Consider the following 24,584-nt stretch of genomic DNA (forward strand, 5'->3'; position numbering starts at 1 on the left):
GGGAGGCGTCTTGTCTCTGGGCTTAGTTCATGGAAACAGCAGTTTCAATAATGGTATTCTGAATCAATTCTCATGTTTAATAGATGGACCATGATGAACCAGAGTCAGAATGGTCATTCCATAGATTTCAGATAAATGCTTTGGCTATGCAATTATACATATTTTTTTATTACCTTATCAGTGAATGGAATATCATTTAAATATGTAAGACTATAAATGTTCATTCCACTTAATATCCTATCTTTTCTAAAAAAATGTTTTTTCATACTTGGAATTTCAACTGTAGTTTGTTATTGTTATTATGAAGGTCACTGCAAAAGATGCGCTTGATGTATATATTGAACATCGTCTACTGATAGAACAGAGAAATCATGAAGCTGGAGAACTGAGAGATCCTCTGAACAAGTATCCAGCAGAGTTAATTCGACGATTGTAAGTCAACTTATGATTACATGCTCATAGAATTACAAACAAAGTTTGACAAATCCGGAGAGTCAGGACCCCATAGTGACTAAAAAATTGGTATCGGCACCTAAAATTTTCTATGTGCGATTATTGGCTCGGAAGAAATACACTTGTTTCCTAAAATATTTGGTTGGTGACTAGATTTGGTTTCCAGATTTGTCAAGGCCTGCTTACAAATTCACACTTGGCTTTGGTAATGTTGGCCAAACTTTCTCAATCCAAGCCAATATGGTGATACCTTGGCTAACAAAGGTGATTTGTTCCAGAACTGTGTTCATTAGCAGGAATCTTTGTTGACTGAAACACAATTACCAGAGAATTGAAGATAAGTTTTTTAAACAACCAATGAAAATCTATAAAAAATACAAAAACTGACTGAAGGCTAAAATAAATGGCTTTTCAATTTGGGTAAATAAAGAAGTGTTGACACAACCTAGATGAGTTCGTAAGTGTTCACATCCGTTTGTAATTTGGTCAGCTCATTTCTGTGTCAGATACATGCAGATGGATAAGATAAGCTCCTAGAATGCCCAGACCAGTGTTTGCCAATATGCATCCAGATGCTAAATTATGCATCAAAATTAATTTTACTCCAAATTTCATTAAGATGAAAATACAGGTATTTTTGTAATGAAGTTATTTTTGTTTTTTTGTTAAAAAATATTCCTTGGAATTTTGGAGAGGAATGAAATTTTTTTCTTAAAAATTATTTTTCCAGACTGTTTAGTTTGCTAACAGTCTGAAACAACACGTGCTCCGAAAACATATTCTCCATTTTTTAAAATGCATTTTATATTAGCTGAATCTTTCATTTTATATGAAATTATTCAAAAACTTTCAGAAAGGGAAGTGGAGAAGATTCTGGAGAAAAATATTCTGAGATGGACAGAAGTTAATCTGTCTAGACACAGTAATTCTGATGATGATTGGCTCTAAAATTCAGCTCACAATGTGGCTGTGCTAGGTTAAAATTTGCATCCACATCAACAGAAATCTTCATTAGTCGAATTTGTACACGTTATGAGTGACAGTAAAATGTCGAAAGATCTTTGTTAGCCGAAAAATTAATGAGCAGAGATATCGTTGTACTACAATATTATGTATTATGTGTGGCCTCAGGCCATAAAATGTTTGTTGCATGGATATTTTATGTGTGCAGAAAATGTTTTTTAATCTGACGATGAAATGAAAACTGGTTCTATATCTTTGTCTTTTTCCCTTCAGTGAAGTGTATTTCAAATCCCCCTCAGCACAGAAGCATGTATCAGTCAGGCAAGTGAAAGCTGAGCATATTGGTAAACTCATTTGTGTTAAGGGTATAGTCACGCGATGTACTGAGGTCAAGCCCATGATGGTTGTTGCAACGTACACTTGTGACCAGTGTGGTGCTGAAACTTACCAGCCGGTTTGTAAATTTGATGATTCACTTTTATATTTGCATGTTTTTTCAATCAGGGTTGATGAAAACCTTTTTTTTTTTCAAAAATATTGAATCAAAAATTTTTAAAAAGAAATATTAATATTTATTTTTTTCTTTGGTTAATTTTCCACAGGCATGGTCAGCACCAATTTTATGACGTTTTTTTTGCTCTAAGCAATCGTCACTTTTGTGTGGGTCAGTTCAAGATGACTGACAAAGAACACATCCAATTACACCAGAAATGTATTTTACTGCATGTTCAATCTAATGTGTGGTTTTCTGCGATAATCAAAATATATAGGAAATGTGGAAAACTGAAAAAAATTGCACTTATAAAATCGAATTAATTGTTGAAATACATGGTTAATTAGTGAGATTGATAAAGGACTGCAAAACCTTTCAAATACTGTTTTGCTTGTCAGGGTTGCCAATTTTGGTGTGGAAAAAAGACGCCGCTGACCATACCTATGGAAAAGTAACCTTTAGTTTCATGTTTAAAGAGCTAATTTATGTTACGAGTACTATTTGATTTTCATGCCAGTTATAGTTCTTATTTTAACTTATAGGCTGTATTCAACTCCAAAGATCGCGCTTTATCTATGAGCTGTGAAAAATTCATTCTGTAACTTGTATTTGAAAAAGCATAGGGAGAGGAAAAAATACTGTTATGAAAAATTATGATCATTTTTATTCTTAAATCCCTTGAAAAGAATCGCATCTTGGTATCCAGCTGTGACCTTGTTCATATAGATAGCCTATCTACCTCAAAACTGCAGTATAACCACCAGAACTGTTTTTGAACACCCCTCTGTAAAGAGGGTTTCTTTTGATGTGGGGAGAATAGGAATAATTTTTTGCTTCGCTAGTACGCTGTCTTGCCACAAATTTGTTTTCATTGCCAAGTCATTTCTGCTGCTTCATTAGTGTCAGTTTGCTCTGAAATGTGCACTCTGAACCTCATATAAAAAAAAATTCTTTGCATATTTTGAAATTTGTTATTTTCTTTAACTTCAATTATATCATTAATAATTTTATTTATTTCATTTTTCTAATTTCAAACACTTTTTCCCACTTAATCGAATATTACGATTCACACGACAACTAAAAATATATATTTGCCATTATGTACGTAATAATTTTCTTGAATAAAACATTTGGAAATTACAGTAAATATATTCACAATTGAGACATAAAAAGCCCTAGAATCGTGGGGATGGGTACTGGCCTCGAAGTGTCTTGATTGTCATCAGTACATTTCATTATTTTATTTTTGTTCTATGTTAAGCCCATAGAAGGCATTAACTTTCTCAAAAGTAAAATATCTTTAAAAATCTGTACAATACCAAGGCTTCATGAAATGTCTTGAAATTAGAAAAATGAACATGAAAATGAAGGATTTTTGAGTTTATGCAACAAATTGAATTATGTGCTGAAAGATTAACACCCGGCTGTGGAGTCCCTGCAGGATCACTGTAAACTTCCTTGCTAAAGGCGAGTGAAATATTTCATACATGTGCAGACCTGCCAACTCTCCCGATTTTTCATCCTTCCTCCCGCTCTCCGGATTTGTTAAAATTTCTCTGGATTTTGGCAGAAAATTAGATTTTACACGAGCTTTCACGTTGCCGTGGCGTCAATGATTACCGTCGTCGTTAGGGAAAACACCCATAGAGGACAACCGTGGTAATTTCCATCGAGCAGTCCTAAAAACAGTCTCTGTGACCGCATTTGAGCAACTGGCAAAGATGTGACTTCGTTTTTGTAGTGTTTATCGGCAATTATTTATCAGGGGCATGACCTTGGTTGCCGAAATTCCTGTATAATCGTTATTGTATTCCATTAACAGCCGTGCGGTAAACACGTTTTTTCGTTGGCAGCTTTGTAATTTTAATTGTTTCTTCCGATTAAACGTGTTCAGAAAGAAAATATAAAACTTTAAGCTATAATAAAGCTATAATATAAAGCTTCTAAGAGTTCATATACCCAAGATAGAATCACTGATAGCATTCACGAAAGGAAACATATTTTATAAACAGTATGTAGATGTGATTTCTCTATTCTGCATGGAAAGACCAACATGAAATTATATTCTGCTCAAGGGCAATGCAGAACCTGCCTTGGGATGGGGGGGGGGGAAATGTAACCTTTTCTTAATTGATTAAAAAAAAAAATTATCAATTTTTTTTTTTTTTGTGAATTTTATTTTTTTGATGGAGTCTGTGAGTGCTGGGGCCTCCCCCCCCCCCCCTCGGGAGAATCTCCGGATTTCTGGATTTCAAAAGTTGGCATGTCTGCATGTGTTATGCAGCTTCAGCTCTATGCATGAAAATCTGATTTTTGAATAAATGCTGGGTGTTCAATCCCTTCTTGCAGAATACTGTGAGTGTTGGAGTACCTAACACATAACGAAAACATTACAATGACTATGCCAATGAGTGTGATGCCATGGCATTTTCATGAAATTTCTACAAGGCCTAAAGACTGCAAACAAGAAAGCACAGTTGCTAATGTGCAATCCACCTTAAAGAAAAGCTTATAATCAGACATGACATAGCCAATTAGCATCTCGTGCTTGGAGGGCTGTACATTCCAAAATTCAGTTGAAAAAGCCTGTCCGTCACCATTATCTTGACATGCGCACGAGTGCTTCATATTTTCTATGAGAAGTATGCTCCATGAAGAGGCTAGATATATTTACCTTTCTATAATTTACTTCTAAAAGAAACAAAATCAATTTCACTAGCCCATATCTACAGAAGTAACAAATAGTTTCCACCATACTCAATCAACTAAAGGAATACCCCCCTTACCTTTTCCCATTTACTTATGCCACCACATAATATGTTGAAAAAAGTTCAAGCAATTATTTTGAAATTATTTGAATTATCAAAACTTATGAGCAAAAAAATTATCTGCTGTATGTTTGAGTACGAAACCTATTGATCATTCTGTTTAGCAATTTATTTTTTTCATGTTTTGTAGGTTGGTGGCCCTGCTTTTATGCCACTTATCATGTGCAGCAGCAATGAATGTAAAACAAACAAGTCAGCTGGTCGATTATACCTTCAGACCCGTGGTTCCAAATTCCTTAGATTCCAAGAAATACGTATCCAAGAACATGTGAGTATAAAGAGTATTGAAAGAGAAGTTCCTTGTGCAAAAAGGCTATCATCGGTACAGAGTCAAAGTTGGGGAAAATGACTCCATACCCATGATGGTTCTTTGCTCTAAGAAATTCTCCTTCAATTGGTAACGGCTGAGAAACTTTATTGATTAGATATAAGAATATTGTTTGTTCCTTATTTTATAAATTGATTCGGAAAATTTACTTGTTCATCTTATCATGCTTCAGTTAAAGTTATACAGTCAAATGTTGAATTAAAAGAAATTTTAATTAATGTGAAAACGGAAGACACATTTGGCCAATTTTTAGATTTAAAAAACCTGCTGAAATGGGAAGAATTTTTGGCCAAGTGCAAGTTTTTGTCCTTTGGATGGTAGGAAGTTCGGTCATACTGATCCCCTTTTTTGTTAGGAAACTCTTTTACTTGGAAAAACTGTGAATGCTTATTATCTATCTGAACCGGTTATGGAAGTAAGTGGTTGGGCTTGGGTGGAAATGTATATATTTTTGTGTGCACCTGTATAAAATGGAAACCTGTCTGAAACGAAAAATAATTTCAATCTCTTGATCTGTTTTATACAGGTTTCATTGTAATTTATTTTGCCAAATTCTTTTGCCTTTGCTACATCTAAAAATCATAAGCTAGTCCTTTCCCCATATAAAGGGACATGATTTAGTTCCAAGAAATAAAAAAAAAATGTTAATTCACTTCTATAACAAATTTATCGTAATTTTCAACAGAGTGATCAAGTACCAGTAGGAAACATTCCAAGGTCTATGACAATTTATGTGAGAGGTGAAAACACTCGAATCACAGTGCCTGGGGACCATGTTAGTGTCACTGGAGTCTATCTTCCACTTCTCAAGACCGGATTCAGGCAGATCGTTCAGGGCTTACTAGCTGACACCTATCTTGAAGCACATGTAAGTATGAATATTCCTGCAAGTTTTAAAATTTTGTTTTGTAGTCGAATTAAATTAATTTTGTTTAAATCAATATTTTTGAGAGAAAAAGCCTGATAATTTTTGTTTGTATACTTGATATGTACATAAACATGATTACAGTTACAATAATATATATATCTATATATATATATATATCTTTTTCCAAACAGAGAATTGTAAAGATGAACAAAACAGATAATGAAGAAATTGGCAACGATGAATTGACTGAAGAAGAACTCATGCAGTTAGCTGGTAAGGAAAAACTGAATAATCTTGATATTGGGCGCAGTAGCCTGGATTGATAAGATACTTGCCTAAAGTACCAAAGGATGTTTAGAGGTGTTGTAAGTTCAATACCCAGTTTGTGTCCTTGTCAGAAACTTTCCTGCACAGGGGTACAACAGAAACAGCTATATGACCACAGAAAAAGGTCACTACAGCATGTGGAATCCCACACTGAGGGATTAAAGCACCAACCTCTCTGTGAGTGTACGAAAAAAAAAGGAGTTCAGAATCTGCAATAAATTGTAGATCCCGGTTTAATTAGTCCTCATGTGCGGAAAATAACCATGGTGTGACAAAAATGATCAAATAATCTTGATATGTATGCTGTTTAAAGTGAGAAAAACTTCTTTCACCTGTGATCACACCTAGAAAGTGTGATATTTTTAATGCAATTAAATAGTAAACTAAACATGGTTTTAGTAATGCTTGTATTAGCTGAGACCTACTATTACCACTTTTTTTTGAAAGAGTTCAACTGTGTATTTATATTTTTGTTACCTTCATTCTTTTTTGATTTATAATTTTTTTTAGCATAAAAAGAGAATTTTTTCTTCAAAACATTATCGATAAGAAAAATTTATACAGTGGTATTTTGCTCTATGGAATTAATCATTCCTAAACTCTGCTTGCATCAAGGAAGTCTTATATCCTGAACCAAATTTTTCTGTATAAAATAATACAGATCCAATTATTTTGGGAGTTGTTTCACACCCACAAAAATACAAAATGAATAAACTGAAATGGTAAAGTCAAATTTATTCTAAGCAGGATAGAAATACAGTTGATGCACATTATAACAACCCCCACGTTATTGCAATTCCATTACAAAGACCAGTAGGATAAGTCCCAATTGTTTTCATAGAACGACACTATCATATATTTTTTATGTTCGTATAACAACCCTCCCAATATAACTTCAGTTTTTCGATGGGACAAAGGTGATTGTTATATCGAGCATTGACTGTAGTTGTGCTTACAAGATAAATGTGGTGCAGTTTGCCAATGCTTTTCACTCAATTTATTTTGTAATGCTTCTGAACTTTAATATGTGGATTAAATTATTATATGCTTAACGATCATTGGTAGAATATTTGCTTATAGTTTTTTTGGGGGTAGAGGGAAGATATTTTCAGTAAATATTTTAATTTCGAAATCTGGGTTATTTAAAAAAAAAAGACCCATTGCGGTTCAAAGTACGGTATTGCTGTACTAATCAAGAACCAAATGGCAACATGGACAACATTTTTATTTGCTGCATACTACCAATGAAATATGTAGTTATACTTCAACCTCTAGAGCAAAACATATTATTTAAAAAGCAGGAAATTTTATAGCATGTGTCATTATAACAAAAGCAGTTGCATTACGAAGGAACAGAATCATTTGGGATCAGAGTGATTTGTACACAAACTTCTAGCTGAATGTGTTCCATAGTTGCCAGTTCTTCCGATTTTTTCAGCCTTATTAAATTGTCTTCCAGTTGCAAACCAGATTTGACTAATTTTTCATATATTTATAGAAAACCCCTCAAAAATATTCAAATTGTGGCTTTGCAAAAATTAAAAATCTCAAAGGAAAATCCTTGCAATCCTGGAATGATTGAGTTCCCTCTAAAGAAATACGAAAAATTGGGATTTAAAATATGGGAAATCGTTAGTTCTCGCCAAGTACAATGCCAAAAATAACAAAATTGCCAACTAACGCTAAATTCACCAAAAAATGGCTAATGGCAGGAAATGAAGCGCTACTGCAAATCACTGTGGATTAAAAAATTAATTATACTAAAAATTTGTTTAAAATGAATTCTATGTATGAAAAAATTCTTTGAAATGATTAACATGTGAGAAAAATATTCACATTCATAGTGGAATTATCATAATGTAATAAATTTCATACCTTTCAGGCTTTTATGCCATGTTCCAGGCATCTTTGAAGCAACGTTTTGTTTACTACTGTGGTGGATATCTTCGGTGCTGTTTTTGACAAGCAAGGAGACGAAATGACCTCCTTAGAGGACCATTGTCCATTAACGCTACCAGACCAAATGAGCACAGCCTATCTCCCATGTGTAAAAAATGTCACTGACAGAATTGGTTCCGTAATTCAGAAACACAACATTTCCACGATCTACAAACTCACTCGAACAATAGGTACTCCTCTTTGATCAGCTAAAGACCCTTGAGACCCCTTCTCACCTGCGAGAATTTGTAGGATTCCCTGTTCATGTGGATCTGTCTACATGCCTGGGGCAAACAGAAAAATCTGCTGTCACTGAACATGTCTTCCTCGAGGGTCATGACATCCACTTCCAAGAAGTTCCTCTCTTCAGAAACACATTTTTACTCCTGACTAAACCGCAAAGCTATTGAGATAAAGTACAAAGATAATTTCAACAGGAAGGAAGAAGGACTGCACTTGAACAAGATCAGGACGGTTAGAAAATAAATTTTTCTGAATTGTGAGCCACATTCAAATTTGAAGACTCTGATGCCCACCCACCCAATCAGAAGCTTCCACGTCCCATCAACACGGCACTTGCTTGACGTCACAATCACAAGGTTGAACCTTCTGTGTCTCCAGCAAAAGTGTCAGTGGACAACGGTTATGAAAGGAGGTAATTTTGTCTCCTCGCTTGAGAAGCACTGAAGATGCGTTCACCGCAGTCGTGGACGAAACGCTGCTTCAAAGAAGCCTGGAACACAGCATAACAGCCCAAAAGGCATGGAAATTTATTATAAATTCTGACCGTGAAAGCCTGCCTTCTATCATAACGTAATTTATAAGTTGGCAAAAAATAATTTTTACCTGTGATTTCAGTGAAGAATAAAATTCAACGTGGAGTGAAAATATGGGACATTTTTACTTATAAAATTTGCAGCGTCCAAAATTATATGGAAAAAATCTGGAATGTTCCAGGAAAATGGGTATATAGTCACCCTATGCTCTGACTTTACATTTTCTTTGTATGACATTTTCTTGGGCAGCAAAATATTTAGTCATGTGACAAACTACAGATTTTGAAAGTCTGAGAATTGGCACCTATGGGATCCAAGTTTGAGTCCCAGGAATTTGAGAAGAATACAAAATTTTTATTATTTATTCCAGCACATTCATGAACATGGAAAGGGAGTCATTAAGTTCTGGGAAAGTTAAGGATAATATTATTTTAAATGCAAACACAGTTTTTCTCAAGAAACAGTGGCTCCTAGGGAATTTGCCCGGCAGCAAAATATATATTTTTTTCAGTTAGTGTAACTTTGTCATAGATGTAATTTTCTAATTTTTCGACAATTGTTATAAGGGTTTTCATACAGTTTTTAAATTATAGGTGAGCATGACTTCTATGACAAGCTGGCAAGTAGCATAGCTCCTGAAATATATGGACATGAGGATGTGAAAAAAGCACTGTTGCTTCTTCTGGTTGGGGGTGTGGACAGGAATCCCAATGGAATGAAAATAAGAGGTCTGTTTATGCCAGATATAAATTCATAAATCAAATAACACTTGACTTGTTCAACTTATTAGTCAGTAAGTAAGCAATACACATAAATAAGCAATAGACACGTTTCATTAAAAATGTTAATTGTGTTTCATGTGACATTAAGAAAATTCAATGCTTGCGGTGGGGGGAATTGAGTGAATAATTATAATATGGATCTCATTTGGGCCTTTGTATGTTTTCAAAAAGGTTTTTTTCCCTCTATTCTGGATGTATAACTATATAAATGATATACAATAGAACTTGGTTAATTCAAGTTATGGATGATTTGAACTCTGACAAGCTCTCCTTGAATTTTCTATCTAATTTAATGTTAAAATTTCTTGTTTAATTCAAACTTTTTCCAATTTCTTTATGAATAATTTGAGTTGGAGGAAGAAAAATGATTTTTATTTAAGCAAATTTAATTTGGAAATGTTCTACAAGAAGCCAGATTTTACATTTTCAATTAAGTTCTAAACAACAAATTTTTAAAAACTAATAAAGGTTTTAAAATGCTGTTTTTCCTTTCCTTTTTTTTTGATAGTTTAATGCCCATTTTAATATTGTTTAGCTCTAGTGCATTCAGACTGTACCACTTAATACCGAATATGCTTTCCAACCAAGGTGTAACATTCAAAATCTAAATCTTTTTGTTGTCATTAAGAGTATGAAAAGTAACAATGTTCCGATTATATTACGTGAATGAAAGTATATTTCTTTGATAGCATAAGAATGATAAGTAAAATTTCGGAAGCAGTTTCATAACGCATGATAAAACTTTAATGATTGATAATTATCCTTTGTGAATGTTGATGATTAAGTTTGAATTTATAGTCATCTTACAGATTCAGGAGAGATTAATTGCATAATTCTCTTCTTTTTTTTCCAATGACTTTACACTGCGAATGTTCAACTGTATTTTATTTATTTTTCATTTTTAGCATATAAAGATTTGTTCTGAGGAAATAAAATAAGTGTTAGGCATAATAATAAGCATGTTTTTCATTTTTATATTCGAATAGATTTGGTAGGCACATTCTGCCCCAGTTTTTTTTTCTGTATTGCTCCCCATGGAGGGTTTGCTCTGCACACCCCTTGTATCAACAAATAATGTTTTTTTTGAAAAGGGGGGGGGGGAAACAAGTGGTACCCATAATAATAGGCAGTTTTGATTTTTATATTCAAATGGCAGGTTTTATAGATGAATCTTGTAGGTACATGTGCCTGAGCTCTTCTTTTTTATATTGTTCTCAATGAAGGGTTAATACTGTACATGTCTTGTATAATGAATCAACAACTAAATGAAGTTTTTCCTAAAAAAAAGATGGTTCGAAAATGCTTAGATATAGTTTTTGTTTAATTCAGGAAACATCAATATTTGTTTGATGGGTGATCCTGGTGTTGCTAAGTCACAGTTACTGTCATATATTGATCGTCTAGCACCACGTGGTGAGTACAAGTTATTGTTATTTAATGTATCTAGTTTGTATGATTCAATTATGCCCCTGAAATTATTAGAGGTTTAAAAAATATCTGAATTTAATATAGCTATACACGAAATAGACCTTTTACTGGCAATATTTCACATCATTTTCAATCAATACAAAAATTTTTTACTAATGTTTACTTGTTTGGGATGTTTGAAAACTTTTTCTTTATTTTTTTTTCAGGTCAATACACAACAGGTAGAGGCTCATCAGGTGTTGGCTTGACTGCTGCTGTCATGAAAGATCCAGTAACTGGAGAAATGGCACTAGAAGGTGGTGCTCTTGTTTTGGCTGATAAAGGTGTCTGTTGCATTGATGAGTTCGATAAGATGATGGATAGTGATCGTACTGCAATCCATGAAGTTATGGAGCAGCAGACAGTTTCAATAGCAAAGGTAATAAATTACTTTTATCCAGAGTTTAAAAAGTCATCACTAAATTAAATAATTTCCAGAAATTGCCTATGCTATGACTTTTTCTGTGTCACAGCTAATTCGAAATGTCCTTAAAAAGAAATAAAAAAAGACGTGCGCGAGAAAGATGAATCAACAACAGAAAAAAAACTAACAAATGCTCATAAATTCTGCATTGCAGCACATTGCATTTTACGTATAGACAATGAATACTAATACCTCCATAATGATGAATTACATAGCTGCCTTGGAAAAATCCTCTTTCATTTGAAGAAGCGACATTTATCTAGCAGTTGCTTATTCGCAGCCATTGTCTCAGAAACATGATGTCTGCAGCGGTTGCGTTATCATGCTGCTCTGCGTATTGAAGGGCAGTTTCAAAAACAACCATAGCTTCTGAATGAGTCTGGTGGTGGAATGTCATGATATTTTAAAAGCTAGAGTGTTTCGGTAGATTCCTTTGTTGTTTCTTGATTATTGTCAAAATCAAGTCTTGGACATAATTTTTTCCAGGTTTTCTTTTGCAAAGTTTCCATCACGTATGCTTCTGCAGGCCAGTAGATGACAATTTTCGCGGAATTTTTGTAAACATTTTTTAGAGAATGGAAAGCTACTCATCTCAATGAGATATTGAAGCAACATTTTTTTGCACACCTGTTTGATGATTTGTATCAACCCCATTGGCTGAAGCAAAGATGTAAAATTGGATGCTAAAAAAAATCACTTTAATTTCCCCGCAATTGTTTCGGTCATTGTTAAACTGGTCTGTAACTCTCTTCTCACCTGTAGAAATACTAACAATTATTACAGTTGTAAAAAAAGCCACGTTTAAAAGACAAACCTGGGTAATTCAAACTTTTCGCTAATTCGAAGAGACCCAATTAGTTTGGATTAGCAGGGTTCTACTGTACATACACGCATGTAACAAAATCCTTTTTTTTCATTGCTTCCCCCGTTTATTTCTAAAGCATGTGACCAGCATTGTCCATATTACTCTTTCCTTTAAAAATTTGAATGAATAAAAAAATTCTTTTGCATTTTTTTTATAGTTCTGTATTTCTGTGGAGAAAAAAAGTTCCTATGGTTCATATTGTACCTCTCATGTACTTTCTTCCATTTATTCACCAAATTACTTCATTTGCCAAACTTTTTACTCAAGTTGTAAATTCTACTCAATCTTAGTTTGTCAGGTTTTGTAAATCAGAGTATCTCAAATTGTAGAATGGTGGTGTACAGAAAGATTTTTAGCCATCGAAAAATGCTATATGTACATCTCACACTTTCTGTTTTTAAGTAGATACATATGAATATTTTATGATTTCAGGCTGGAATTATGACTACATTGAATGCTAGGGTATCTATTTTAGCTGCAGCCAATCCTGCTTATGGCCGGTACAACCCAAAAAAATCAATAGAACAAAATGTTCAATTACCTGCTGCTCTTTTGTCAAGATTTGATTTGTTGTGGCTAATTCAGGACAAACCCAACAGAGACAACGATCTGAGGTAATTATGATCATATTATTTGAAACAAATCTCTAATTATATTACAAAATTGAACAAGGACAGCATCAAAAGTTTTTCCTCCTTTTGAAAGATTGCCAGTTTTTATTTTAATCTTTTAATTAATAAAAAAAAACAACTCCCCCCAACTCTTCTTTGCTGCTATGAATGAGATTTCTTGAGAATGTAAAATATGAATTAACTGTCAGTGTCTCAAGTAATTGAGACATTTCATTTGTTAAAGTAAACATGCAAATTATTTGCCTGCAGCATACAGGACTAACTGCTTTAATTATATATTTTTTTATAGGCTCGCAAGGCATATCACCTATGTACATCAGAATTGCAGCGAACCACCATTGAAGTTCAAGCCATTGGACATGAAGTTCATGAGGAGATACATTTCACTTTGCCAAAAGAAGAACCCATCTGTGCCTGAGAATCTGACTAATTATATCGTTGACTCATATGTTGAATTGCGTAAAGAGGCTAGAAACAGCAAAGACACTACTTTCACTTCTGCTAGAAACCTCCTAGGTATACTGAGGTTGTCCACTGCATTGGTAGGTTGTTAATGAAAGTAAATTTGGAATTTAATTGATTGAAATTGAAGACCAGAAATGGTAAATGCATTAAGGGACAAATCTCAAATTTTACGAAAAAGCGAAAAACAAGCTTCAAGCACCATAGACCAACATGTGATATCTACTGATGTGTTTTTCACCTATTTTATGCATACGGATCTGTGAGTTTTCTGAGCCATTTTACAGATGCACTTAATATGCCAGAGGAATTCTGGAAAGATGTCACGCATGGGTGAGACTTTTATATAATTTCACCATCTGTCTGTAAACAGTCACAATTGTTAATTGAAGACCGGGAATGGTAAATACAGTAAGTACCAAAAAAAAATTTTTTTTTCAGCATCAAAGCATAGTAAATATCAAGGTTGTATCATTAACCACATTAAGTGCCAAATCGCAAATTTTATGAAAGCAAAAAACAAGTTTCACGTACCATAGACCAATGTGTTAAGTGATATCTACTGATGCATTTTTCACCTACTTAGAGTGAGTTTCGTCACTTGCATTGTTTCCCAGGTTGAAAACCTTGGCATTTATTATGCTTTGACACTGAAAAAATATTTTTTTGGCATTTGCTGCATCTACCATTTTCAATCTTCAATTAACAATTGTAACTGTTTATACAGAGATGGTGGAATGATATAAAAGTTGCACCCGTGTGAGACATCTTTCCAGCATCCCTCTGGCATATCAAATGCATCTGTAAAATGGCTCAGAAAACTCATAGATTTTTGTATTTGTTATGTGTATGTGCATAAAAAATTGCAGTTTTCTCTGCAAATCATTTTACCCAACACATTCATGGTTTGAATTTCTCACACAAAATATTTTTTTCAAAATTTTTCAGGCAATTATATATATTTTTATACATTCCATAATTTAGCACCCTTCCTATAGAGCGGCTTCTTATACAGATGAGAATTAAGGAATTATAAAATATTGATGTGTAACCAGGGTTGGCAGGTTTTTGACGCATGTCAGTTTTTGACGGTTTAAACCGCGGTTTAAACTGTCACGTCAAAAACCCTCCGTCAAAAACCTCAAATACTGCTTTTCAACATATAAATTCCCATTGAAAATACGCACATTGATTGCATGTAATGCTTAAAGTGACTATGCTGCAATACATAATGTGTGATTTTAAAATAATCTTTCCCCCCCCCCCCCACATAATTATTTTGGACAATTATATACATGTATATATACTTGTAAAATATAGAATTTGAGTAGAGCATAGCATAAAACTACGGAAGGATATGTAATGTATTCAAGATAGTTTCAACCTTCTAAAATTTCTTCAACTGTTTATTTATATATGAATATATATATATATATATATATATATATATATATTTGCATATCAACATCTGCTCTACTTTTTTTTTTTTACAACAGATACATGTTTAAAAAGTTCTTTCATGCTTGCTATATATAATGCAGATTTCTGTTATTATATTATCTAGACAATCCCAGATATTTAAAACAATATTCTTATTGTACATAACATTAGAATATATATATCCAGCAATCAAAATACTAAATTATCCTAAAAAATTTTTCCCCTGAAAAATTAATTAGTTCATTATTAGTCAAAATTTTTCATTGTTACCACAGTTTCTATTCTTGGGTTACATTTGGTGGTATATTTTTAAATGATAAGTGTTTTTTTTTCCTTCAAAAAGACCTTATACAAGTAGCCTGAATATACATATTTTTTATATAAAGTATCTTAGTTACTTAAGTTATATTACAATATCAAAATTGCTAATTCTTACCACATTTTCTAACCTTGGGCTATGCATTCTGACGTTCTATTTTTAGAAAATTCATGAATGGGGATTGCATCACAGATCTAAATGTAGTGGTATATTATCTCACAGGGGTTTGTTTTTCTTTTTCCTTCACCAAGAAGCAGCAACAGTAGTGACTGCATTATCATGCTAGGGGCAGATGGTCTTATAATCCAATAAAGACACCAGCTGCCCTTAGAGGACAAAGACCAGTGTACTAGAGAAAAGTCCAACTTTGCTATTTATTGTTTGAATTGTAAAGTAGTGAGGATTAATATGGAAACCAATTTCAGAAATTTCATTTGATATTTTTTTATGTTTAGTGAAACCAATTTCTAAAAAATCATAAATATTTAGTCTATTATTAGTTTAAAATATAATGAATCGTGGTGGAAGGCCACAGCATATAGCCTGGCAAAATTTTGATAAAGTAGAGAAAAATGGAAAGATATATGCAAAATGCATTAATTGTGGAGTTATGCGATGTAATCGTGTGGACAGGATGAAGAGCCATATAGCTCAGTGTATTGGAAGGGGCAATGATGTTGAACAAATACCTGATGTACAAAAAGCAACTACATCAACATCTACAGAGTCCACTGCTTCACAGCTTATTATTTTGTTGGGATCAACAGAACCTGAAATTTTCACTCAAAAAAAGAAGCCAAAATTGATGACTTCATTGTGAAATCAAATTCTGCTACAACTAAAAAATTGATTTATTAGTGGCAAAGTTTTTTTATGCCAATAATATCCCATTCAGTGTTGTTGAACATTCAAGTTTCAAAGATCTAGTTTCTGCTTTGCAACCTGGTTATAATACCCCAAGTAGAAAAGCTTTGGCTCAGTCATTGCTTGATGAAGTTACAAGAGAGGTTGAGAAAACTGCAAAAGACAAACTCAGTGGAAAAGCTGTAACTTTAATTGAAGATGGATGGAGCAATATTCATAACGATCCAGTCATAGCTACATGTATACATTCTGAAGGTAAATCCTATTTTCTTGAAGCTGTTGAGTGTGGTGCTATTATGAAAACTGCAGATTACCACAAGCAAATAATTGACAATTCCATACGTTTGGCCCACAATAAATATTTTTGTGAAGTAAAGGCAGTTGTAACTGATAATGCGAAAGTAATGGAGAAAGCCAGGCAACTTTTGCTTAATGAGATTGACCAAAATTTAATAGAATATGGGTGCTCTTCTCATTGGCTCAACTTACTCGGACAAGATCTAATACCTGAAGCTGTGCTCAAACAGGTGGTTAAAATACAAAAATACTTTAGAAACCATCATTTGCCTTCGGGATGGCTTAATGAACATATGGGGTCAATAAAACCCCAATTACCTGGTGATACTCGATGGAAGAGTAAGCTTACAAGTACACTTACTTGTCTTGAAACATTTTTACACAATAGGCCATTTTTTCAGAAAATAGTAGATCATGAAAATGACATTGACAAAGGAATTGTTATTTTAATCAACAATTATAATTTATACAAACAGTGTAAAGATCTTTCATTCCAACTCAAGCCAATAAGTGTTGGATTGGATATTCTTCAAACAGATACAGCTACAATAGCTGACTCATGCGGTGTTTGGCTAAGCCTTCTCAAAGAAAGTGCTCTTCAGCCTCACATTGAAAAGATACAAAACAGGATGAACCAGATTCTGAGACCATTTAATTATTTGGCATATAATTTGCACCCAAAATATGAAGGTGAAGGACTGACTGATGTGCAAAGTGATTTGGCTCACACATGGGCAACAGAGAAAATTAACGGTTGTCTGCCATTGCTAATTTCATATGAAGCGGAAGAAACTCCTTTTCCACCTTCTTATTTCAGTGCAGCAGGAAGAATGACAAACCCTGTGATTTGGTGGAAAGTACTTTCTAAATGTAATGCTTTTTCAGCTAGCCTGCATCTGAACTCATAAAACTAGCAATGCTTTTGCTGTCCAGTATCGCCAGCTCAGCCTCCATTGAAAGAGTATTTTCTAACTTTGGATTTGTCCATTCAAAACTTAGAAATCGTTTAGGTGTAGAAAAATGCGCAAAATTAGTTACATGTTATCGGATGCTACGTGGTAAAAATGAACCATACTATTAATTATATATCTATTCTAGACATTTTGTACCTCAAATTCAAAATCGCAAATTATAATTAATATTTTGTTTCAATTTTAATAAATTAGTGTTTGAAAATAAAACGTAATATCAAAGTGCCTCATCATTAAGTTATATACCTATTCTATTTGAAACATCCCAAAGCATTCATTTAGGTTTTTGACGGTTTTGACAGTTTAAACCAGTTTTTGACACTTGTCACGTCAAAAACCCAACCCTGTGTGTAACCATTGAAGACTTTTTGAGGGTAGAAAGTCTAATTATTGCAATTTCAGTTAGGGTTATCATATTTTTGGCTTATAAAATTTCCTCCAACATTGGTGTAAGCATTGAATAAAGAAAGGATTTCTTTGTTCAATGCTTATGCCATCAACTACATTTAAAGTGATGGCATAGATCAGAGGTGCCCCCAAGGTCATTTTTTTTACAGTCTGTGACAAGACGCCTTACAATCTATAAAAGATGTAAGGCAGGACGCATCTGGTCTTATCCATGTGCAACTAGGTAAAAAGTAAATCATTAATTTTAATTCAATAATTTAAAGTTATTAAATTTGTGATCATTATTTGAGCTATTAGTTCCAGCAGCAGATTTCCTGATTAACAGAGTACTTACATTCATTATCATTAGCGACAAAAATTATTTACCATGTTCTCACCATACTGCTTTTTCAAATGCATAAACTGCTCATGAAGCTGTTCACTGGATATTTTTACCCTAAAATTTTTCTGCCACTTTGTCATATTGCCTATGGTGCCAAAATGATAATTGCAGAAACAGTTTTAGAAACTGTTTTTTGCCCGTAAAATTTAAACTATGAATGGATTGGATGGCATAACTTGCAGAAGAAACTACATTATTTCTTTATTTGTTCATTTGCTCTGTTGATTTTTATATTCTTTTCCAAAAAATTTATGTAACCTATTAGTGGGTAATGGTCAGTGACTTGAGTTTTATAAACAGTGAATTCTTGTATAGTTGTTTGTTTGGTTCTATAGTTCGTTGACATGGTCAATACATGTTTAGTTCCATTTCTGTCCCTAGTTATGTTTTCGTGTAAAGGATGAAATCTGTTTAATGACATTATATCAAGATATTTTGATGTTTTTCAATATCTTCACCATATAGATTAATATTTATATACCCTACTATTAATGTATTGCTTTTCGAATTTAACATGTCTAACTCCAATTCGTCATTTAATTGTGTTATGGTATAACAGTGTTACCTATAGATTTGTAAAATTTCTAATTCGTAATCAGGGAGAAGTATGCAAAGTTCTTCTGCTGTTTGGAAATCATAGGTTTTTTTTGTATTGATCTAATTGACTTATATACATAATAACCGCTCCAGATCTATTATAGGTTCTACAGTTTGCATAACTGTAATAGTCATTTATATTATCATAGGTATTATATTATCACTGAATAATTCATCTGTTTCTTTCTATCCATGTTTAATTTAGACAAATAATATCTATTGATATATTCAAAAACTAAAAAAGCTGTGAAGTTATCAAAATTTGCTCTTAAGCTTTGTATGTTAAGTATTAAAGATGTTAGTGTTTTTTTTTATTTGTGTTAGTGGGTCTTTTGAAAAAAATTTGAACTTCTCCAATGGTGGTTGGTTTAGTGTAGTCATTTGATCGATATCAATTTCCATTTATGTTTGTGCAATTGCTCTTGTTCTGTTATTCTTAATATTTTTGACTTTTCATCTTTTCAGAGGAAAATTTTTTGTTCAACCTACATAAATTTATAGTCATTTGCATTTTTAAATTGTCTTACTATCATGGGCAGAGATATGAGATGCTGGGGGCGGGCCTCCCAGCAATAATGACCATGCCCCCCCCCCCCCTAGACTTCCAAGTTTATCTCCTCCTATGCTTACCATAAAAAAATAGCTTCTTGTTCTCTATTGTAAGATATTCGTTGACATAAATTCTGTTGTCTTTGAAATGAGAATTGATTTGGTCTACTGTTAAACTGTTTTGTCCTCTAGCTTGCTGGATCCAGATAGTTTTTAATCTTTCATTTTGAAATCTTACAATAATCGAGTTAGGTTTCTTATTGTTCTGTGTTGGAACTTGGTGTGCACTTTCTATCTTAGTTTATTGTTGGTTTCATTTTTTGAAGTATTTCATCAAGATTTTAATTTTCCACTTCAGGAATTCCATTGATCTCTACGTTGTTTTTTCTGCTTCTCGTTTCAATATCATTCATTCATTGTTTCAGTTCTTTAAGTTCAGTCTTGAAATTTTTGTTCTCTAATTTCATTTCCTCAGTTAGATGTACCACTATTTCTTTCACGTTCTCTAATTTTTTACCAATGTCATCCATACACTCTGAATTGAATTTGATTGCTTTTATCACATTTTGTATCTCATTCTCCAAATGTTTTTGTCTCTCGATAATTTCCAGTTTTGTTTGCTTGATGGTATTTCTCATTTCTTGCTTCAGCTCTATTTTCAGTTCTCTTATCATGTTGTCAAAATTTTTGAAGTTGCTGTCCGAGTCACTATCTTTGCTGGTTTTTTCTTCTTGTCCTTGATTTGCTGTGACACATTGGGCAAGTACAATGTGCAGGTGTTAAGGAAGCTAAATTCAGAAAACTGTTGCTTCCTTAACACTTGGATTCAACCTTCCAACAAACTGGATGTATATATAATTCACATTGTTTGCAGTAGAAAAATTCATTTTTGTCAATCACTTCGTCCTCGCAGGTGCTGCACTTCAAATCTCCCATTTTGTAAATGGGGACACACAAAAAATTGACTGCTAGAGAAAATTCAAAAAGAAATCATGATGCAGGTGAAATTCTTAGTTCAGAATGTAGTTTATAGATGGCCGCATGGGCACTACATAGATGATTATAATTACATTGCTTGCTTTGTGTTTACATATTTTCAATACTTATTTTTCTATTTTAGAAGTACCATAATTAGCTATTGAAACATATTTAAAAAAAACATCAGGGTTTAAGCTGTCGTCGCATTTTTTGCAAAATGCGAAAGAAAATCTTAGAATGCGAAAAAAAGTATCAACAACTTTTGCAAAAATGGGTAAAGGAGGTACGCAACGAGTAGACGTCTAACCATCAATCATTACATTAGCATTGCAGCATTTTGCTAAAGCTTTTCCCCCATTTTCGCTTTTTTGTGAAAGGAATTTTTTATCCAGCTTAAACCCTGGAAAACATACATTGTTTTTCGTGCCTTAAACCTCAGTACCTAATTTGAAAGAATAATTCCTTAATTAATAGTAAAAAATCAGGAGCTCGTAAATGACACAATTCAACTATAGGTTGGGATATTCATATATCTATTTGTTTTGATGTAAAAAAAAATGAGTGTCTGATCTCATTCTCATCTTCAATGCTTGATTTTAGGCCCGACTGCGTTTGGCTGATCGTGTTGAGAAAGATGATGTGAATGAAGCCATTCGGCTTCTTGAAATGTCAAAAGATTCATTGAATCAACAGAACCAGCCTCAAGGAAGGTGAGTGCAAATTATTTCAGTAGTTTTGGAACTTGAAAAATAATATTTTATATATATTTTTTAACTTGACACAGGTTACAATGAGAAGCATATAATTATATCCGATTGTCGTGAATCGTTTGCAATTTATTATGAATAGAGTTTTGCCAATGATGTAAAAGCATAACCATAACTAGTTATATATTTTATTTGGCAAGGGGATTAGTGAACGGTGGGGATTAATATTATTTTCTATCTAAATTGCAGTACTAAATTTCAGTGGACTTGAAGCAAAAACACCACCATCTTTGTTTCTATCAATTCACAAGAGTTTTTTCTCCCTCAATATCCAACCTTTTTTCCAATATAATATTTATCTGGCGTAAACGTGGTGACTAATACTCTACTATTTTTGATATTTTCTCCTTTTTCTCTGTAATGAGTTGGGTTCTGTTTTCTATGACCTATAAATCTTGAAAATATGCAAACATTTATGACCTTATAATTTATCCATTATATCTCTGCATGTCTTCTTTTCCAGTTATTGCTTTTTATTAAATTAAACAATAAACAAAGAATTCATCAATTTACCATTTTAATTGAAATTTTCTCACCAGATTCAAATGAAAATCATGTCTACCTTATTCACAATAAATGTTCTTCAGTGCGTTCTAGAATCACAATTAAAATATTTTTTGGATTGTTAATGGAGAAGGGTTCACTGATGTAGAGATAAAAATAAATTATAGAATTAATTAATAGCAATTTAGAAATCAACGAGGGAAAGATTAATCGAGCTGACTGCTTCTGAAACTGAAGCGATACCTTATGAAGATTAAAGATGATCAAGATTAAGGGAGCATTAGAAGACAAGTTCATTATGAGCAACATAGCAAAGGCTTCATAAATTTAAATCAGCAATAGATTGTTTCCATAACCCAACTGTGGTACATTTTTCACGTGTAGAAAAATTGGTAAAGGAAACCTTGTTACTATGTATACTAGAACAAATTAACTGGAATTTAGAAGAAAGGATTTGCAGACATTATGTTGTTCTTTCCATGAAGCATTGCCTTGAATCATAGAATGCCCCCCCCCCTCTTTCTACTTCTTCCACGCAAAGCAAATAGGCTATTGTGAAAATGAGATGCTTAAAGAATAACTATTTAGGGTTTTGGTTACTCTCAGTCACCCCTGAAACTTAACCTGTAAATACAGAGGGACGACTGTATAATCAATTTCTGTAAATTTAGTTCTATTTCAAGGCTTATAACTCAAACTTTCTCTTCAAGAAATTCCTTTTGCTGCCCCGCACCTAATCCTTTTGTGTGCCTTCCGAAGATCGATCCTGCATAGTAGATCCTGGTTGGGTTTGTCCTTCAAGAATATACATAATGAGTCTAACCACCAATGTCTAACACTTGAACTTTGCTATGTATGCACAGGGATCATTTTTCACATGATGACAGACTGAACACACTATATTTTTAGCTTGTGTTTGCAGTTTTGAGCATTAATTAATTGAGTGGTGTTGAGATAGGTTATTGAGGTAGTAACAGTGTGATGAAGAATATTTCATATTTTTATAAAGGGTGGTTGGTGACAATCATCATTCAAACTCCTTTCTCATCAAAAGTAAGCAAATCAGAAACTTCCTCCCCTTGATGCTGTCGTTATACTTGAATGGCCCCCATATGCAGGTAACAATTATTTCAATTTCAGTGAAATTTCAAAAATTCATTGTTGAGCTGTCTTAGAAACTCCAAAATATGAAAGCCTATACACACGTTCAAGTTCTAAACCCTGTAACTAACTCCATAATTAAATTTGGTTCAGTTAACAAATTTCTCATTCCTAATTTATGAAATATTTTAGCTTTATCAAGCTCTTTTATTTTTCTTCAATGGCACGTGTGTGGAATTTGTCAGGAAATGCTTTATGAAATTGATTTGGGTGTATTGCTTATATTTTCAGACCCCAGAGTGTGACTGATATAATATTTGGAATCGTAAGAGACATCATGAATGAAACTGGTGGCAGAACCGTCAACATGTCTGATGCCATGGAACGTTGCACTTCAAAGGGTTATAAGCCAGATCAGGTCAAAGAAGCAATTGAAGAATATGAAGAGCTTGATGTTTGGCATGTGAACCAGGCCAAAACAAAAATAACTTTTGTATAAATTTTGTGTCCTACTTGCCTCCCCCCCTATTTTTGCATTTACTTCATATTATAGATGGAAACATGATTTTCACTTTATCTCCTCATCATATTCTAATTTTTTTTGTGAAATTAATAAAACCATTTTTCTCTTTGTGAAGTTTTTCAAATTTGCATAAATTTTATCGAGTGAATCTGATTTTCGTGTAATTAATGTAGCGATCTCAAACTCAACATACACTGCCATTCAGAATTTAGAAAACTTTCATATTACCATTTCCACAAAATTACTTTCACATTGAAGTATTGTCCCAGGCTTTCATAGCCAGCGTTCAATGACTTGCAAGTGGTGTCTGGGCTATAAGGCTGTGGTCCAGGACATTTTCTTTCTAATGCTTCGCCCAAACCTGTGGAAGGCATCTTCTGAGGTTAAACGGATGTAAGTCTCCGTGACAAGCGAGACCTACCGTTTGCAAGTCATTACTTTCACACTGTGTCGAAAAGTTACAGAATGTCAAAGAGGCTCTTCCACTTTTCCTTTAGGTTGGATTGCTGAAAAAAATTAACCATATACTGGAAACATCAATCGTTTTCTGTTAAAATAATTGACAAACTGCTTCATCAATTCTAATTTAAAATGCAAGGACGATAAAATTATTTTTTAAAATACAGTACATTAGGTTCTATCAAATAGCATTGTTTGATATAGAATTCAATTTTCTTTATAGGCCAAATTGGTTTCCAGTCAAATGCTATGTGCTCTTTTGCCCCATATCCCTTTTAGATCCTGGTGCTACAAATGTGCATGTAGGTTGCTTTTTTCTGAAAACGGGAAACAATAGCACAGTTTTTATTCTTTACTTCACAAATGTAGTTAGTTTATAAGCTTATTTAATTCATGTAAAATGAACATCTGTGAGATGTTACACTACAAAAGTTTGATAAAGAATCTTTTGTAAAACATCCCAGTCTCAGAGACGCAAAGCTAACAAACATGAGGGTTGTTTTTTTTTCTTGCTGTAGATTTATTTTTTACCTCATGAAGTTCAGCCCCGACTTCAACAATAACACGCACTAACACACACATGATCCTTGAAATCATGGCTGAACTCAGAGGCGAAAAAATATACAGGATATATTTATAAGTGGAGAGAAAAAAAGCACAACCTGCACATAGTGCCTGCAGGGTCAGAAAGGAATAAATTCTGTGTCAGATGATCGAAAACTTTAGCCATAGCCGCACTTGGGAAGTGCAGGCAGGTCGGGTGCCCGGGCGCAGGACCAAAAGAAGAGCCTGATTCACCCTTCAACTCTTAAGATTACA

The 24,584-nt window shown here is 33.4% G+C and overlaps 1 protein-coding gene across 1 annotated transcript in view; it reads left to right on the top strand.

The window, feature by feature from the left end:
• Positions 1-23,420, top strand: part of Mcm7 (minichromosome maintenance 7) — a 30,400-nt gene extending 6,980 nt beyond the window's left edge. Inside the window, exons 4-15 of the mRNA XM_089249040.1 lie at positions 308-432; positions 1,690-1,870; positions 4,868-5,005; positions 5,751-5,933; positions 6,125-6,206; positions 9,568-9,702; positions 11,086-11,169; positions 11,391-11,602; positions 12,945-13,126; positions 13,434-13,686; positions 21,012-21,121; positions 23,075-23,420. Coding sequence (XP_089105166.1) covers positions 308-432; positions 1,690-1,870; positions 4,868-5,005; positions 5,751-5,933; positions 6,125-6,206; positions 9,568-9,702; positions 11,086-11,169; positions 11,391-11,602; positions 12,945-13,126; positions 13,434-13,686; positions 21,012-21,121; positions 23,075-23,282 — 1,893 coding nt within the window. The 3' untranslated portion in view covers positions 23,283-23,420. The remainder of the gene's footprint in view (positions 1-307; positions 433-1,689; positions 1,871-4,867; positions 5,006-5,750; positions 5,934-6,124; positions 6,207-9,567; positions 9,703-11,085; positions 11,170-11,390; positions 11,603-12,944; positions 13,127-13,433; positions 13,687-21,011; positions 21,122-23,074) is intronic.
• Positions 23,421-24,584: the final 1,164 nt, after the last annotated feature.

This window comes from Pholcus phalangioides, unplaced genomic scaffold (assembly GCF_987345545.1).
Source record: "Pholcus phalangioides strain wild (caught in Gottingen) unplaced genomic scaffold, Ppha-v1.0 ptg000021l_1, whole genome shotgun sequence".
Taxonomy (NCBI): Eukaryota; Metazoa; Arthropoda; class Arachnida; order Araneae; family Pholcidae; genus Pholcus; species Pholcus phalangioides.